We start from the raw sequence: 17,199 nt of genomic DNA, 5'->3' as shown, positions 1-17,199 counted from the left end.
AAGTTCAATGTTCAAGTAATTTCTAAAATCAGCCTGTCTAGGTCAATGACACTGAAAAGAGAAATAGGTAGGCTGGTAACCCTCTTTCCTTAGTTCCAGAAAATCTTTCATCTACTTTACAGGATTTCAAAATGCTTTACCAAGAAGTAGCTTAGTTCTGTTACTAACGTGAACAAGTCAGAAATGCTCCTGTCCTCTCCTCTCCTTTGAAAGTTATCAAACCTTTTTCAGAGACTGATAGATAAGGTCTGAAGATGAAGAATGTGCTATCTTGTTCTTTCCTAATACTAAAAAATATTCTCTGCTGCAAGGACCACACCTAATGAGCTAGATGGCTCTTAAAAAGAAAAAAAAGTCTAAGAATTCAGCCCTGTCACATGATTTAAAAAAGAAACTCTCTGCAGTGAAAATCAATCCACAGAAATTAGGTCTCTTTTGTTCTCCAAAGGTGAAAGGCAGCTTGGAGGTCCAAATCCAACCCTATGACATAAAAGCCATGTGGTCCGGGGCAAATTCCTTTAACTGTCAGTAATTCAGGAAACCTAAGATTTCAAGTCATAGAATAGTCAGGGAAGGATTTTTTGACACCAGGATTTAATAATAGCTAACATTTATACGATGCTTACTATGTGCCAGGCACTGTGCTGAGTGCTTTACAATTATCTCACTTGATCCTTACTACAACCCTGGGAGACAGGCGCTATTATTAACCCCATTTTACAGATGAGGAAACTAAGGCAAACAGAAGTTAAGTGACTTGCCCAGGGTCACACCGTCAGTTAACTGTCTGAGGCCAGATCTGAGCCCAGGTCCTGTGTTCTCTGCACTACGGCGCCTCCTCGCTGCCGACTTAAATTGATGAAACTGTAAGTCCAGCCCCACATGCATCCTCTCTAATAGGATCATCGCTTCAGAGCTATGAGGGCTCTTAGGTCACCTCGTCCAACCTGAGAAAACTAAGGCCCAGAAAGGCTAAATGACCAGCCTGGGACCATATGGGTAGTGACAGAAGTGGTTTGCAACTGGTTCTTGGGCTCCAAGTCTAGCCCTTTTCCCATTAAGTATAACCTAAGGGCTCGCCACTAGGTGGTGCCATAGTGCACAAAGCATCAGCCTCGGAGTCAGGAAGACTCATCTTCCTATGTTCAAATCCAGCCTCAGACACTTACTAGTTGTGTGACCCTGGGCAAGTCACTTCACCCTGTTTGCTTCAGTTTCCTCATCTGTAAAATGAGCTGGAAAAGGAAATGGCAAACCACTCCAGTGTCTTTGCCAAGAAAACCCCAAATGGGGTCACAAAGAGTTGGACACAACTAAAAAACAATTGAACATAACCAAAGGGTATCCATCATCTCCAGTCTTTCCTCCTGAGACAAATTCAACTGGAATGCATTTGCCAATGTCACATAATGCAACGTGTGAAGAATCTGCTTTGCTAGACAATAACTAGGCCATGCACATTTTTTCCATCTCTATGATGTAATGCAAATTTCCCTTGGAAAGTCTAATCCTTTACTGGAAAATATGTAATATGACGGTTTTGCTTTATACAAAACTCCTAGCTAGCACTTAAATGTAATGTGCTGAGCAATATCTCACCAAAGCCCCAACATGGCTCTTTTTTTCTCCTGAGAATTGCAAACAAGTGCTGATGGGCATATCTAACTCAGTAAACTTCATTTCTTACTCCCATGGTATCTTTGGCATGTTTTGTTGCTGGTCAGAGATCGCCTCAAACACGCTGACATTTTTCCAGTAGCATTGTATCTGTGCTGGGATCAGCCTGACCCCTTATCACCACCTGGTTTTGGAAGCTACTACAGAGTTGAAAGGAAAAATATACCTTAGGAAAACTTAATGGCTAATTATCTCACATCTCAAAAGAGGATGATTAAGTAAATAAGCTTTAAATACAGTCATCACTCACTGAAGAAACTCTCATCTTTAATTAAAAAAAAAAACACAAACAAAACCCAAACCTAAACCCACAACATTTGTAGGCTAACATTTGTATTTTAAACCATATCTAGGCCAGTTTTCCTATACTACCTATTTTCTAGGTATCTGTTCTATACTATTCCACAGGAAATGACCTTCCTTCCCCCCCCCCCCGCCCAATTAGTAGGTTTTTTCAATCAGGGATCACCAAAGGAAATGCTCTCCGTACCATGAGGTCCTGGTGGACGTGCAGTACATGTCACTGTCATTCAATTTCTTTCTCTTCATTCAACACATCCCAGCACAAACTATTTAAATGCTGAGCCTTCTGCTTTGCGTGTGTGTGTGTGTGTGTGTGTGTGTGTGTGTGTGTGTTAAAAACACAGCTGAGAAAAGCAAAACAAATGGCATGTGTCAAGAAACACTGTTAGAATAACAAAGGCAAAGGAACTCTTGGAAACTGAAAAAACAGAACCGAGTAAAAAGGAAAACTGAGACTATCCAAGTCCAAGAATGCAACTTGGACTACATTAAGAGAGCTGCATCTCCCCAAATGTATTTTGTCTTTCAGAATGCTCCAATTAAGGTAGGTTTGTGCCCTGGATTTGCCAGTCACAGAAACAAAAACTTGGGACTTCAGGACCTATTCGTGGCTCTCACAGGATTTCTCTGCTACAACTGTTGGTTTTCAAAAGGCTGAGAATGAAGAATGACATTATGAAAGACAATGACTACTCTACACATATAATGGGCCCATCTGCCTAGGTTGAGTATGTACAGGTGCACACAACTGTGATCCCACTCAGGCGGCTCCTTCTGTCAACCGACTCATTACTCTGCTGACTGGCTCTGGACTCACAGCTGCTCCTTTATATTAGGGGGTGCATGAAGGACAGAGGAGAAAGTTGAGCTGGGATGAGAAACAGGGGGGCAGATACCCATCATGAAGTCATCTGTATGCCTTCAAGGACAGACGTGGGCAGGAGTTGATCTCTACCAGTTGTGGAAAAGGTGTTGCTTCAGTCATTGTCTGGGACAACTAGAATTCTTCCATTGGCCTGATGATGGTGGTCCATTCCTGTAGGTATCTAAACAGCACCCTTTCCACAGGAGTCTGAACCTTCTTCAGTGTAACAATCTGTAATTTCATTGTTGTGGATGACTCCTTCCCCCCATGCAGATCACAACCCCTTTTAAGGTTTTTTTTGATAGACTTTAAGCACTGCCATAGCAGAAGACCTGGTGATGAGCCTGTCTGAATTTAACTAAGCTTGTCCTTTGAAAACAGACATCACTAGGCTCATACTCAAGGCCCTTCTAGATTCCTAAGGACATCCAGAGATTATACCCTGCTAGTTTTGCCTTAGAAAACCTATCATCATCATTCATACCCAGAGGGAGACACTGGTAGAAAACAAAGTCTAAATTACAAAAATCTAAGATCAAAGGTTTTGCTGTTGTTTTGGTGGGCATGAGAAAAGTAACCTGAAACCTGACTTATGGCTTACGTGAGGGGTGGTTAAAGGAACAAGGTAACCTCTTCTTACAAGTGCTAAAAGTCCTTGGTAAAATCATATACTTACAAATCCCCCCCCACCTCCCAAAAAAGAAGGAGGAGAGGATTTAGGAAAGGAAACTAAAGACAAAGTGATATTGTTCCCAAGTCGAGTCCATAAGAGGACTTCTTTGAAAGATTCTTGTTCAAGACTGTTACTTCCTCATTATTCTAGAACAAAAGATAACACTCCCCCCCCCACCCCATAGAGTCTCTTTTAGCACATAGTGATTATATTTAGAAAAACATCCTTTCTGAATATTAATGAAGAAATTCTTGCAGGAAAAGACAAAGAAGAAACACTAACCAAGTTATATAGAAAAGCTAGCTGTTGTAGAAGGACAGATAGACTTGAAAGACGGGTGGAGTAAGACACAGAATTATACACTTACCTTGGTCTGGAATCACCATGTAATGGTGAGTCAGTAAGTGAATGACTCGGTGATGCTGGCTGCTTAGGTGAAGAAAGGGATACCCTGCGGATCTGCTTGGGAGACCTTGGCACATCACTGAATGAGGATTCTCGTCCAGAAAATGAAAAGGAGGGAGAACTATCAGCTGTAGGTGGCAAATCGCCAATATGGCCAATGGCACTCAATTCTTGTGCTCTTCTGTGATTTTCCACATTCAATAGCGCCTCCTTATCAAGAACACCATCATTCCCATGAAAGGCATAGTCCTTGGATTCAGCAGTGGTGCTCCTGGGCTCCACAGTCTCAATTCTAGAATAATGATAAGTCAAGTCTTTGCTCTCCTCCTTCTGTTTCTCACTTTTGCCTCCCCTCCTCTCGACATCATGATCCTTCCTGGTCTTAGTGTAACGTGATAGATATTCAGAGTCTGCATCTGAATCTAGGGTTAGCCCATATTTCTCAGCAAGCTGTCTCCTCCTTTCAGCCTTATATCTGGCTATTCTTTCAGCTTTGGAGTCCAGTCCCTGGGTGTCCATGGTCACTGGGCTATAGGAGGACTCTGTATTGAGGGCTGTAGTTTCTATGCAATATTGGGATCGAGGCTGTTTCTCTACAGAAGAGTCTGAAGTTTCCTCCTCTTCATTGGATCGACCTGCAGGGTCATAGGGTTAGACATGTAGCATAAGAACAACGGAAAATTCATGGGCAAGGGGCTGTAATTAAGGAAGAATTACTACATACAACACAAGCTCATAGCCCTGGGTGAGGAAGTATCAGCTTGTTTATTTGAACAGATTTAGTTAAAACACTGTACTCTTGTCAACCCAAGAATTTTTAGGTGAAGACTCCAATAGATAAAACAATACTGTGTGGTCAAAAGAGCACTGAATGGGAAATAAGAGAACCTTGATCAGGATCCTACTTGTGTGGCCTTGAGGCTATCACTTCACATGGCTACACCTCAGTTGACTTTTTTGTAAAATGAGTGGATTACAATTCATGACCTCTAAGATCCCTCTAAGCCCTAAGTCCTACCCATCCCATTTTGGCCTATATGCACCACTCCAAAAGTACAAACCTCTGAAAGTTTTCTGTACCTAGAAATAGGCTGACTGGTGTCATGGAAAGGGGGCTGGACTTGAAGCCAGGAAAAACTAGGACCTGAATCCTGCCCCTGAACTCATTAGCTGGGTGACCATGTGGGCAAGTCATTTCATTTCTCTGATCCTCAGTTTCCTTATTTATGGTTTTGTGTTTTTTTTTTTGGCTAGGCAATGGGGTTAAGTGACTTGCCCAGGGTCACAAAGCTAGTAAGTGTTACGTGTCTGAGGCCGGATTTGAACTCAGGTCCTCCTGAATCCAGGGCCGGTGCTCTATCTACTGTGCCCCTAGCTGCCCCAGTTTCCTTATTTATGAAGCAAGATTAATAACATCTGAAGATCTCACCTTGTAGGGCTTTTGGAAGGACCAAATGAGGCAACATACGTGAAGTGTTAAGAAAACGTTGCGGTGCCATGTAATTGCCAGTTATCACCTTCCCCATCATTACATACACATCACAAGCTCAGTGGGGACGCTTTCAAGATAAAGGTCAGGCTTTCAAGGAAGAGAAGAGAATGAGCTCATGCTCCTGGCATATCTGTACCCTCTCCAGACCCCCCCAACCCCCATCCTGCCTCACAACTCATGAAGAGATCAAGGAGATCCCAAAGAGTAAGGCAGACATGAACCAAAATGAAAACATGTGACTCATGGCAGTTGGGAAGGAAGATCTGGCAAGGTCTGTTTTGCCATTTAAATTCGACATATAATAAGTCCACTACCTATAATGTGCGTGGGTGACTACAGATTCCTCTGAATAATTTCCAATCACAGAGAAAAAGCAGGGTTTATTTTTTGGCGAATAGAATTTCTATTCTGACTCAAAGAACTAATTTCTTTTTAGAATTTTTAATTGATATCTCTTATTTTTTGTATCCCTAAGAATACATTTCTAAAATGATATATCTGGAGTGGCTAGGTGGCATAGTGGATAGAACACTAGCGCTGGAGTCAGGAGCACCTGAATTCAAACCCAGCCTAAGATACTTACTAGTTGTATGACCCTGGGAAAGTCACCTAACCCTGATTGCCTCTTCTCCCCCTAAAAAATAAAATGACATATCATTCTTTCAAAAGAAAAAAGGGGAGAGTAAAACAATGAGTGCAACAAATTAAATTGTGCATTAGTTTGAACTCCAGTGTCAGCATAGTTTTAATTGTTTCTATGCTACTTATTCCCTGCGTGACCTTAGGTAAGTCACTTAAGCTTTTGGCCTTAGTTTCTTCATCTATACAATGAGGAGGTTACACTAGGTAACGTAGGAACTTTCTTCAAAATCTAAATCATAGTGTAATTCAATTTAACAAACAGTTATTAAGCATGTAAAACATGCCAGGCACTGTGTTAGGTACTCATTAGACAAAAAATAAAAACAAAAACAAACAAAAGATATGTTTCTGTCTTCAAGGAGCTTACATTGGGCTTAGGAGTAGATATATGGATAAAAATATAAAATCTATCCAAAATGATTTAGAGTCATCAAATCTCTACATTGCTGAACACACAAGAGTAAGTGCATTCTATAAGATGTTAAAAAATCTAAATCACAGGACCACAGATTTAGAACTGGACCTCATCCAACCCTCTCATGATAACTTCCCCAAGGTCACAGAGGCAGTGGACAGGGGCTGAGTTTCAATCCAGGCCTCTTGGTCCTAAATCCTTTCCACTGAACCTTGCTACCCCTTATAATTCTGACCCTGATATCTCTTAGATTTTGATTAAAAATGGGTAAAGAAAAATGTTAAGTTTTGTTAGCCAAGGAGGGTGAGCTTTATTTGTCTTGGAGAGACACTTAAAGCAAAGAACTGCGTTCTTCAGCTGCATAAGAACAAGGTGGTTCTGTGCTGCGCCATCTGATGGAAAGCTAATGCTTACCAATATGAGGGCTGTAAGGGTCTGTGGCTCGCGTGTATCTGGGAGTGTCTTCTTCTAGTAATCGGTGGGTAACTAATCCGGTACAGCTCTGCAAAAGTAGGGGCTGTGAATCATTTTCAATTCCTTCCAAGCGTCTGGCAATGCGTTCTTTTCTGTGAAATACACCCAGAAAAGCATAATGAGTAATATACATCAAGCAAGAAGTAAACCTGTGCCCAGATAGTCAACCTCCTCATGAAAAAGCCACAAATATGTTACCTCTTCATTTCTAAAACTTCTTTTCTCTTTGGCTCAAAGAGTTTTCTTAATTCTGCAACTAAAAACAGAAAATACAACTAAGATTAGTCTTTAACCATCACAAATTACAGGATATGTGTTGAGGCCAGGGTAAGCTGCTATTACAGCAGAGGTCTTACCTTTTGGGGGAGGGGGGAAAGGTTCTCCCTGTCTTGTCTTGGGATGGAACTAGAGCAGACAGTCATAGGCCTGACTCCACTGCTCATCAGCATGGAAGCTTTCTGACCTGGTTGGGCTCTCCCCTCATTAGGCAGCCGAGTGATTGCCTGCTCACAGGGCTTGCCATTTTGGTGTCGGACTTGGTGTCCTCCTAGGTCTCAAACCTACCACAGCTCAGAACTCCTGAGCTCAATCCTCAATTGGCCTCAGCCTCCTCAGGTAGGAGGGACTACAGACATATGTCTGTCTATGCTCAGTGAGATTTAACTTTTTAATCATCATGCCCAAGAGTTAGTGCTGGAGATGAAGTGATTATCAGCTATACATAAATAATTATTATCACCCAATCAGCCTTGATTCTCCATGTCATCACTGCCCTTGGCCCCCTCTGATTGGAGGATGGAGCCATGAACTCTAAAACTTCCATTGGAGGAGAGAAGCCAGGTAAGAACATCTCAATTCTCACCTGGCCCCGCTACTCCAGGACTTTTCCAACTATACCACATGCTATGCTCCCACACATGGAACCTTCTCACAGCCCCACCAGCCCCAAAGTGCCCCTCCCCCACCTTTTGTGTGTGGTTTACCCACATTAGAGTGTAAGTTCCTTGAAGGAAGAGATTGTCTTTTTTTTCCCCCCCTTTGGTATTTGTATCTCTACTGCCTGGCACGATTTAGGTGTTAGTAAATGTTTGTTGACTATCCCTTTGGCATTCATTAACTCATTCATTCATTCAATCAATGCAAAATACCTTCTGTATAGAGAGTACTATGGGGTAGAATAAAAGTTTAGATAAGACATAGACTTTAATGGTGCTTATAGCATAATGGGAGAATGTATACACACACCAATAATTTGAATACAGAATATTACCTGACAAGTACATTAAAAGGTTACAAAATAAAATACCATACAGCACCTGAAGGAAAGTTCACGTCCACCTGAAGGGATGGGTCAGTGACAGTGTCATTTGGGCTGGGGTTTAAAGATAGAATATAGCAGATAGAGATGATAGGTAGACAAAGTAGTGCCGTTACACTAGTAGTGCACGTTAGAAGGGGAAAAGGTTGAGAGGGATAAACATATAGACAGAATGGAAAGATAGAATGGGTGGAGAGATAGACAATGGATACATAGAATGGATGGAGAACGTATAGGTAGGTAGGCAGATAGAATGATACATAGAATGGATGGAGAATGGATAGGTAGGTAGGAAGGTAGGTAGGTAGGCAGATAGAATGATAGATAGAATGGATAGATAGGTAGGAGGGTAGGTAGGCAGGCAGATAGAATGATAGATAGAATGAATAGAGAATGGATAGGTAGGTAGGAAGGTAGGTAGGCAGACAGATAGAATGGATAGACAATGGATTGGTAGGTAGGAAGGTAGGTAGGTAGGTAGGCAGATAGAATAGAGAATGGATAGGTAGGTAGGCAGATAGAATGAGAGATAGAACGCATGGAGAATGGATAGGTAGGTAGGAAGGTAGGTACGTAGGCAGATAGAATGATAGATAGAATGGATAGAGAATGGATAGGTGGGCAGGTAGGAAGGTAGGCAGGCAGGCAGATAGAATGATAGACAGAATGGACAGAGAATGGATAGGTGGGCAGGTAGGAAGGTAGGCAGGCAGGCAGATAGAATGATAGATAGAATGGACAGAGAATGGATAGATGGGTAGGAAGGTAGGTAAGCGGGCAGACAGAATGATAGATAGAATGAATAGAGAATGGATAGGTAGGTAGGAAGGTAGGTAGGTAGGCAGATAGAATGAGAGATAGAATGGATGGAGAATGGATAGGTAGGTAGGAAGGTAGGGAGGTAGATAGAATGATAGAATGGATAGAGAATGGATAGGTAGGTAGAAAGGTAGGTAGGCAGGCAGATAGAATGATAGCTAGAATGGATGGAGAATGGATAGGTAGGTAGGTAGGCAGGCAGATAGAATGAACAGAGAATGGATAGGTAGGTAGGGAGGTAGGTAGGCAGATAGAATGAGAGACAGAATGGACGGAGAATGGATAGGTAGGTAGGAAGGTAGGTACATAGGCAGATAGAACGATAGATAGAATGGATAGAGAATGGATAGGTGGGCAGGTAGGAAGGTAGGCAGTCAGGCAGATAGAATGATAGAATGGATGGAGAATGGATAGGTAGGTAGGAAGGTAGGCAGGCAGATAGAATGATAGAATGGATAGAGAATGGATAGGTAGGTAGGTAGGTAGGCAGACAGAATGATATGGAGAATGGATAGGTAGATAGGAAGGTAGGTAGACAGGTAGGCATATAGAACGATAGAATGGATAGAGAATGGATAGGTAGGTAGGAAGGGTAGGGAGGTAGACAGATAGAATGATACATAGAATGGATGGAGAATGGATAGGAAGGTAGGCAGATAGAATGATAGAATAGATGGAGAATGGATAGGTAGGTAGGAAGGTAGGTAAGCAGACAGACAGAATGATACATAGAATGGATGGAGAATGGATAGGTAGGTAGGAAGGTAGGGAGGTAGGCAGAATGATAGAATGGATACAGACAGAGAGAGCAGAAGGATGGATAGATAGATATGGCACTTACTAGTTACGCTACTACAAGCAAGCAAGACATTTGCTTCACTCACAAATCTTGCTTTCTAAGGTGGGAGAGTGGAGACAACATAAAGAGGAGGCAGAAATCAGGAGTTGGTTAGACATGGAGACCGAGTGTAGAGATGGCCAGAGAGTACTCCGGAGGCCTGGATCTCCGCAAGATAAGGTGGAAGCTCATCTAACAAGCCCAAAGTGTTTACAAAAGCAGAGTCTGATTTTATAACAGGGAAGAGGTGGAAATGAAGGCCTAGACAGAGACCTCATGGGTGCAGAGCCATGGGCCAGGAGCTGGAGGGACTTGCCCAAGGTCACACAGGTGGTAAGCTGCACAGCCAGAGGCAAAACCAAAATTTTCACACTATAAATCGAATGCTCCAAGATGTCTTGCTGTCTCTTTAGCAAGTACTCATGCATGGCAATATGGTTATCAAACACCTCTAGACATACTGTCACAAGGAAGGATATTAACCTTTATTTCTTACCTTAGCTAATTATCTTAATAATTCCAAACTTTTTTTTTGCCATTATTCAAGGCCCTTCACAATCTAACAGCTCCATACCTTTTTTTTTTTTGGATGTCTGTTTTGTTTTTTGTTTTTGTTAGGCAATGGGGTTAAGTGACTTGCCCAGGGTCACACAGCTAGTAAGTGTTATGTGTCTGAGGCTGGATTTGAACTCAGGTCATCCTGAATCCAGGGCTGCTGCTCTATCCACTGCACCACCTAGCTGCCCCATACCTTTCCAAATGTATTTTATGCCTAGCCATCTCCATGTTATGCGGTTTTTGTCTAGGCTCTTATCTCTATCTCCTCCTGACTGTAAAACGACTACACCCCTGGAATCACCTTTGGGCCTTGACAGCAAGCTCCAGCCTTATCTTGCTAGGATCCAGGTCTTCAAAGTACTTTCTAATTATCCAGCTTATAACACAGACTTGTAATTACTGAACATCAGTAATTCAAATGCTGATACTACGCTAATTCAATGAACAGTGCTAGGTGCTTCCAAACTGTTAAATAATTATACAGGAAATGGCCAAATACAGTGGAGTGAAGTGATGCTCACATATGGTTTATAAGGATGTATATATCTAAGGCATCCTAAATTCTGAAAGCTCTGTGATGTTAAATGTAATGGCTGTGATAAAAGATTAAGGAAAGAGGGAGGGGAAGAAAAAGAGAGAACTCTGGAACAATCATAAGTCTTGAAGGAATAAATCCCTGGGAGAGATTTTATAGAATATATGGAATTTCTGTTTTCATTTTGCTATTTATTTGTAAGTACCCATTTTTAGAAACAAGCAACTCCCTAAACACACACACATATACACACACACCCCATATGATGCTTTCTCACTGTATACATAAATATACCAACTCATAAAAAAAGTAAGCACCCAAGACTTTGATTGAACTGGTCATTCTTTAGTAGGGTGGTTAGCAAAAAAGGTCATTTTTCATTTACCTTCCTAGGAAGTGGAGCAGCTGGAGGAAAGAAGTACTTTCTCATAAATATACTATTTATGTTCCCAATTAAGAGAAAGGGACACAATCTAGCATTGTGGTATTTTTCCACAGGGGATGGGACTTTTGGCTACTGCAAGTAGGGTAAAGGCTTCTGAAAAATTTAATGGCTGGTAATTTGAAAACAAACTATTATTTGTAAGGTCAAAATATCAAAACCACGTGATTTTAATTAGATTTCTTTAAATCTAAAGCAGGACATGATGAGAGTAATTTTCTTTAAAAAATGTTACAACTAGTTCTCCCCATTTCTCCCAGGCTAGAATTCAAGGGCTACTCATGGTCCCTTATCTCACTATTGACGGGCAATGGAACCCTTGACCTGTTCCATTTCTGACCTAAGCTGATTTGCAATTCCTTAGACAATCTAGTGATCCTTCATTCCCAGGGTCTCGACCACACTGATGCTAAACTTGGTGAGGACATCAACTAGAACCTTTAGCTCCATCTGCCAGCCTCAAGGTCCTTAGTAAGCACCACCACATCCAGTGTTACAGTAACATTCATAAAGGTATTTAAACTGAACTCAAAATGCTCCTAAGCATGGCTTTGTCAATACCACATTAAACAGGGGCAGCTAGGTGGCAGTGGATAGAGCACTGGCCCTAGAGTCAGGAGGACCTGAGTTCAAATCTGGCCTCAGGCACTTATTAGCTGTGTGACCCTGGGCAAATAAATCACTTAACCCCAACTGCCTCAAAGAACCAACCAAACAAAAAAAAATAAAACCATAACACTAAACAGTGATTTTATTGACTAACAGAATGGAAATAATATGGGTAATTATTCAGAAGAACTCAACTTTCCCTTTAGGATTTATTTATTTCATATAGGTTATTTATCACGTTTGAATATTAACAGCATCTCTGTGAAATAGTTATTGTTACTTCCACTTTACAGATGAGGAAAACTGAGTCTCAGAGAGGTTTAAGTGTTAAGTATCAGAAGACTTGAGCCCAGAGCCTCTGACTCCCAGTCTGGTGACCTTTCTACACTGGACTAGACATGATGCTGTAACCTAGAAATATCTACTAGTCTATGCAGGGTGAATAAGAATTCTGTATAGTGAAGTAGAAAAAAATGTTCATTTCATTCACTTGACTACCAATGTCCCTTTTACTGAGGTTAAGAAGTATCCAGTTATCCCTTCCACAGTGCAACTTTCTCCATCCCGGTTTCAATATATTGGGGGTTGGCATAAGAAATTAAATGGGAATTGTGGGAGAGTCTTGCGGAAGCTGCAGATGACACACGAAGGCCAGCAGATAACACAGAAAAAGTTTAGAAACTCATAAATGCATAAATATGTGTAGTATTATATAATATCAACATATTTTATCTTTTAATACCATAATAATTCAGACTTCTTCTCTGGTACAAAGGGAGGTCCAAAAATTTTTACAGATTTTCCAGATTGCAGGAGGCACTGCACCCATAACCCCCTGTAATGTGGAAGGGATAACTGTACTGACTGATCATTTTTTAATCTGCTTATAAAGCTATTTTGACAACATGCATTGAGCTGAAATCATAATTTTCTTAAGGGTATGTGTGAACAAGAATTCAGTGTGGTGAAAAGAAGACTGATTTTGGAGTCAGAAGAACTGTGTTCAAATCTTGGTTCTGGTACTTACTAGATTTGTGACCTCGAGCAAATAAATCCCTAATGAGTCCCTGTCCCAGTCCCCCTCCCATCCCCCCTTTCCCCCCTCCAATGGGTAAAATAAGCAGAGTGGTTTGAATGGTTCCTAAAGTTCTTTCAAGGTTTTGAATTCCAAAACTCTCCAGGAACTCTACATTTTCAATAGTTGCTACAGGGCAGTGAAGAGGCTAAATCAGGGTAATTGCTTCTTGCAACCCAATTTTTTGACTGCCCACTTCCTGCATTCCCCAAAAGAATTCAATCCACCATAAATCATCTCTTCTGACATTTCCTAATTTGATTAACAGTACCACCATCCTCCAAGTCACTGGGCAGCATTGGGTAACAGAAAGAATACTGGATTTGAGCTCAGGAGAGCTGGCATCAATCTCAGCTCTGATACTTCCTTGAGCAACTCAGAGAAGCCTTAGGTTACTCCTCATGTATAAAATGAAGGGAGACTGAACCAGCGCTCTGAGGTCCTTTCTAGCTCTAAAGCATGGGAGTCATCTTTCCTTCCTTTCTCCCTTGCCATCCAAATCCAATTAGTTACCAATTCCTGGAGTCCACTTCTGCGATGACCTCATATCCATTCCACCATTAGTATTATTATTCTGATACAAGTCTTCATTCCCCTGGAGTACCTTCCTGGCCAACCCAAGCTAGTCAACCAACAACTGGATCCTTCTCCTAGGCCCTCCACCTAGTTTTTCAAGTGTAGAGAGAGAAGTCACAGAATAAGTCCTCTGTAGCACAATGGACTGGAAACAGTTTGGGATTTGGTGCATTAGGAGACTTGGATTTCCAGCACTCAAGACTTATTCTCTGCATGGCCTTGGACAGAATAAGTCACCTTACATCAAGGAGCCTGAATTTACCTTTTCATAAAATGGCTTAATATTGACATTACCTTCCTTGCAGAGCTCATAGGATCATAGATTTAGAATTGAAAGGGACGGAGGAGGTCATCAACTCCAATCCACCCATTTAACAGATGAGAAAACTGATGTTGTGAGACCTGGCCAGGGTCACCCACTTAGTGTCTGAGGTGGACCTTGAACTTGATTCTTCCTGACTACAATCCAGAACTCTATCCCATGCACCACCTAAGCTGTTATGAGCACAGGGCTTGAAAAGCCTTGAAGGGCTATGCAAATGTGAACACTATCATGGCTATAGTGGTAATAAACATAGTATTAGTTATATGAATATACAATTTTAACTCCATGTTGAGACACGTTTTAAGTATGATAAGTCAGTGTGCTTTTTAAAGGGATCCTATCTTGAATCTGTAGAAATGAAAAGTTCTCTTGTAGAGCAAATAATAATACTCCTTGTGAATTTTCATATCTTAAGTTTGCTTAAATCAAGATCCACCTGCAGAAGCAGAAGCAGAAAGGAAACAGGAACAAGCAGTACGGGAGAGATCAAAAAGAAGCAATAATTAAAGACTCATACATCTCGGCTCCAGCTGGCCTCAGCCTCCCTTGCTGCAGACTGCAATTTAAATGGAAAATTAATAAAACAAACACACAACGCAATAAGCCTGTGTGGATTCACCCTGAGGGGAAGTGTTTCAGTTCTACAGGGAGGATGGAATTTAATTCAGATTTATGGCAGGCACTCATTTCTTCCTCCTCCAGGCCTCAGCATTATACAAGCCCTCACAGACACCACTGGACTCACCACTTGAGCTCTGCTGATCAGGGTTTTAGAAAAGATGCTGAGAAGCTAAAACCAGGCATCAAGAAAAAACTATTCCTGGTTTTGGAAACTGTTGTTAGCCCTATTATTTATTTCCTTTTTTAAAAGGTAAAGACATAGATGTGATCTAATTATGGGGACCATCTGCCACTCTGCCAAGGAGTGGCCTTTTGGATATAAATTCCTTATGGATTGGGTTTGATGTACAATGAAGTCCACAGTAACAGTGATAGTGAAAACTGGGAACTTTTAAAATTTAAATCTGAAATAACATTTGTGTTCTGAGGTTACTTTTTTATAATGTAGAGCAGCATGTTCTTCCTAACAACATATTTAATGGTTTAAGACAAAAAAGAGTAAAGTCAAACAAAAGCTTTTTAGGTCGGCTTCTGCTTAAAAGGCCCAGATGCTTTTATTTCCCAAGCATCCTAAAATGCTCAGAAATACACTGATGCAAAAGCCAAATGAAGCCCAGAGGTTGCTCTTAATCTGAGTGTCAGCAGTGATAATTAGAGAAATCAACTCCATTCAATTAAAAAAAAATTTAAACAAGAGATTTTTACTGATACTTTTTCTTTTTATATCTTTTGGATTTTCCCCTGGCAGAGTAATTCCTTATAAGAACTTAAAAAAGAAGAAAGGATGAAGAGGGAAAAAAAAATCCAGCAAAAGTGATCAATACTTTGGAAAAAATCTGCCATTCCATTTATTTTATGTTCCATCCCTGTGGACCCTCACTTCTGTCGAGGAGAGATTAGGAGGGATCTTCTCAGGCCTCTTCATTAGTCAAGCTTGGTTGTTTTTTTTAAATTTCTCAATATTTATTTTTTATTTCAACAAAAATGTATTAAACAATTACTGTGTGTCAGGCCAAGACCTTGGTTGGGGATGAGAAGGTAAAAGTGAGACAGTTCCTGTAGTCAAAGATGTGAGCATTTATAGGTCAGGAATAGCTTCATTTGAGGTCCAGAGGTATGTCATTTCCTTGGCAGAGGAAATTCAGGTGAAAATGCTCCTACCACCAAGGCAGTTTTGCACCTTCACTTCTCTGGTCCAGTGAAGCTGAGAACTTAAGTGAATTATCCAAAGACACACATAGCTAGTATGAGTCAGAGGCATGACTTGAACCCATATCTTCCTGTCTCCAAAGTCAGTTCTCTGTTCACTACTACATGCTTCTGCCTAGCAGCCTGGCACACACTAGGTGCTTAATAAATGCTTGTTGATTAATGACATCCTTCTGAGGCAGGGAAGGGAACATGTTTAATGTGTGCTAGGCACTGTGCTAATTAGGTATTTTGCAAACATTATCTCACTTGGTCTTCACAATAACCCTGGGAGGTAGGTGTTTTTATTATCTCCATTTTACAGTTGAAGAAATAGAGTCAGACAAAGGTTAAAGGAGTGTCAAGAGAGAGTTTGGAACTTAGATCTTCCTGACTCCTAGCCAAGGACACCATCCACTGCATAGCCTAGTTGCCTGAGGGCTATGATTCATACACACACAAGAAAATTCTAAGTATGTGGAGAGTAATACAAAATGATTTCCAAGTGGAGAGAAACTAGCAATTGGTGGGATTAGAAAAGGGGTCTGGTAGGAGGTGTTTTCCTCTTTCCCATCAGAATCCCAGAATTTCCGTTTTGGAATTATAATCAGGAGTTACGCGTGCCAACCTGTACCTGCCTCTTCACCCTCTTGCCAACAACTGCAGACACTCACCTAGCCTTGGCTTAAAGTTTCCCAATGAGGGGAAAGCCCACTATTTCCTAAAGCCATACTAGCCTCCTATAATTAGAATGCTAATTGTTAGAAATTTCCACTTAACCCTGATTGCCTTGCAAAAAAAATTTTTTTCTTCTTAGAGTAAGTCTAAATCTGCCTCCCTGTAGCTTCTGCTCACCGCTCCTACAGCTCCCCTCTGAGGCTAAGCAAAGCCAGTCTGAATCCTCTTCCACATGATCATCATTCCTGCCTCCTCATCTCTCTTTCCTAGGCAGATAATTCAAAAAGATCCGAATCCCACGACTATTTTGTACTGTGCTTAAAAAAAAAATTATTTAACCACATGATATGTTTTTTCGCAAAAATAAATAAAACTGTTACTTAGAAAAATTCAACCTTTGGTGTAGTTTTTGGGAAATGTATAGTCTCTAAAGCATTTCTACCCAGGTGTAAGAAATAGTGTCAGGATTTCTTTGGGTTCAATCTAAAAGAATTTCTGGGAATGATCTGTTGATGATTCAACCCTCCAAACAAGAATACAATGAAACCTTCTTTGGAAATTATTGTATCCTAAGATCACATGTCCTAAATGCTAAATTTTCTGAGCACTAATTTCATACTTATCAAAGTAACACATTTTAAGAGCCTGCAACTACGAACAGTATATAATAC

At 41.0% G+C, this 17,199-nt stretch overlaps 1 protein-coding gene across 18 annotated transcripts in view; it reads right to left on the bottom strand.

Moving 5' to 3' along the window:
• Positions 1-17,199, bottom strand: part of SVIL (supervillin) — a 201,716-nt gene that overhangs the window by 102,831 nt on the left and 81,686 nt on the right. For all 18 annotated transcript variants that reach the window (XM_020990499.2, XM_078152028.1, XM_078152036.1 and 15 more), the window contains 3 exons: positions 7,145-7,202; positions 6,887-7,038; positions 3,886-4,558 (listed from right to left, as the gene is read on the bottom strand). In XM_020990499.2, coding sequence (XP_020846158.1) covers positions 3,886-4,558; positions 6,887-7,038; positions 7,145-7,152 — 833 coding nt within the window. In that variant the 5' untranslated portion in view covers positions 7,153-7,202. The remainder of the gene's footprint in view (positions 1-3,885; positions 4,559-6,886; positions 7,039-7,144; positions 7,203-17,199) is intronic.

The sequence above is a fragment of the Phascolarctos cinereus genome, unplaced genomic scaffold (assembly GCF_003287225.1).
Source record: "Phascolarctos cinereus isolate Bilbo 61053 unplaced genomic scaffold, phaCin_HiC Scaffold_1;HRSCAF=81, whole genome shotgun sequence".
In the NCBI taxonomy this organism is placed as follows: domain Eukaryota; kingdom Metazoa; phylum Chordata; class Mammalia; order Diprotodontia; family Phascolarctidae; genus Phascolarctos; species Phascolarctos cinereus.
Note: the sequence above shows the minus strand (reverse complement) of the source record. Positions and strands in the feature narration are given on the sequence as shown.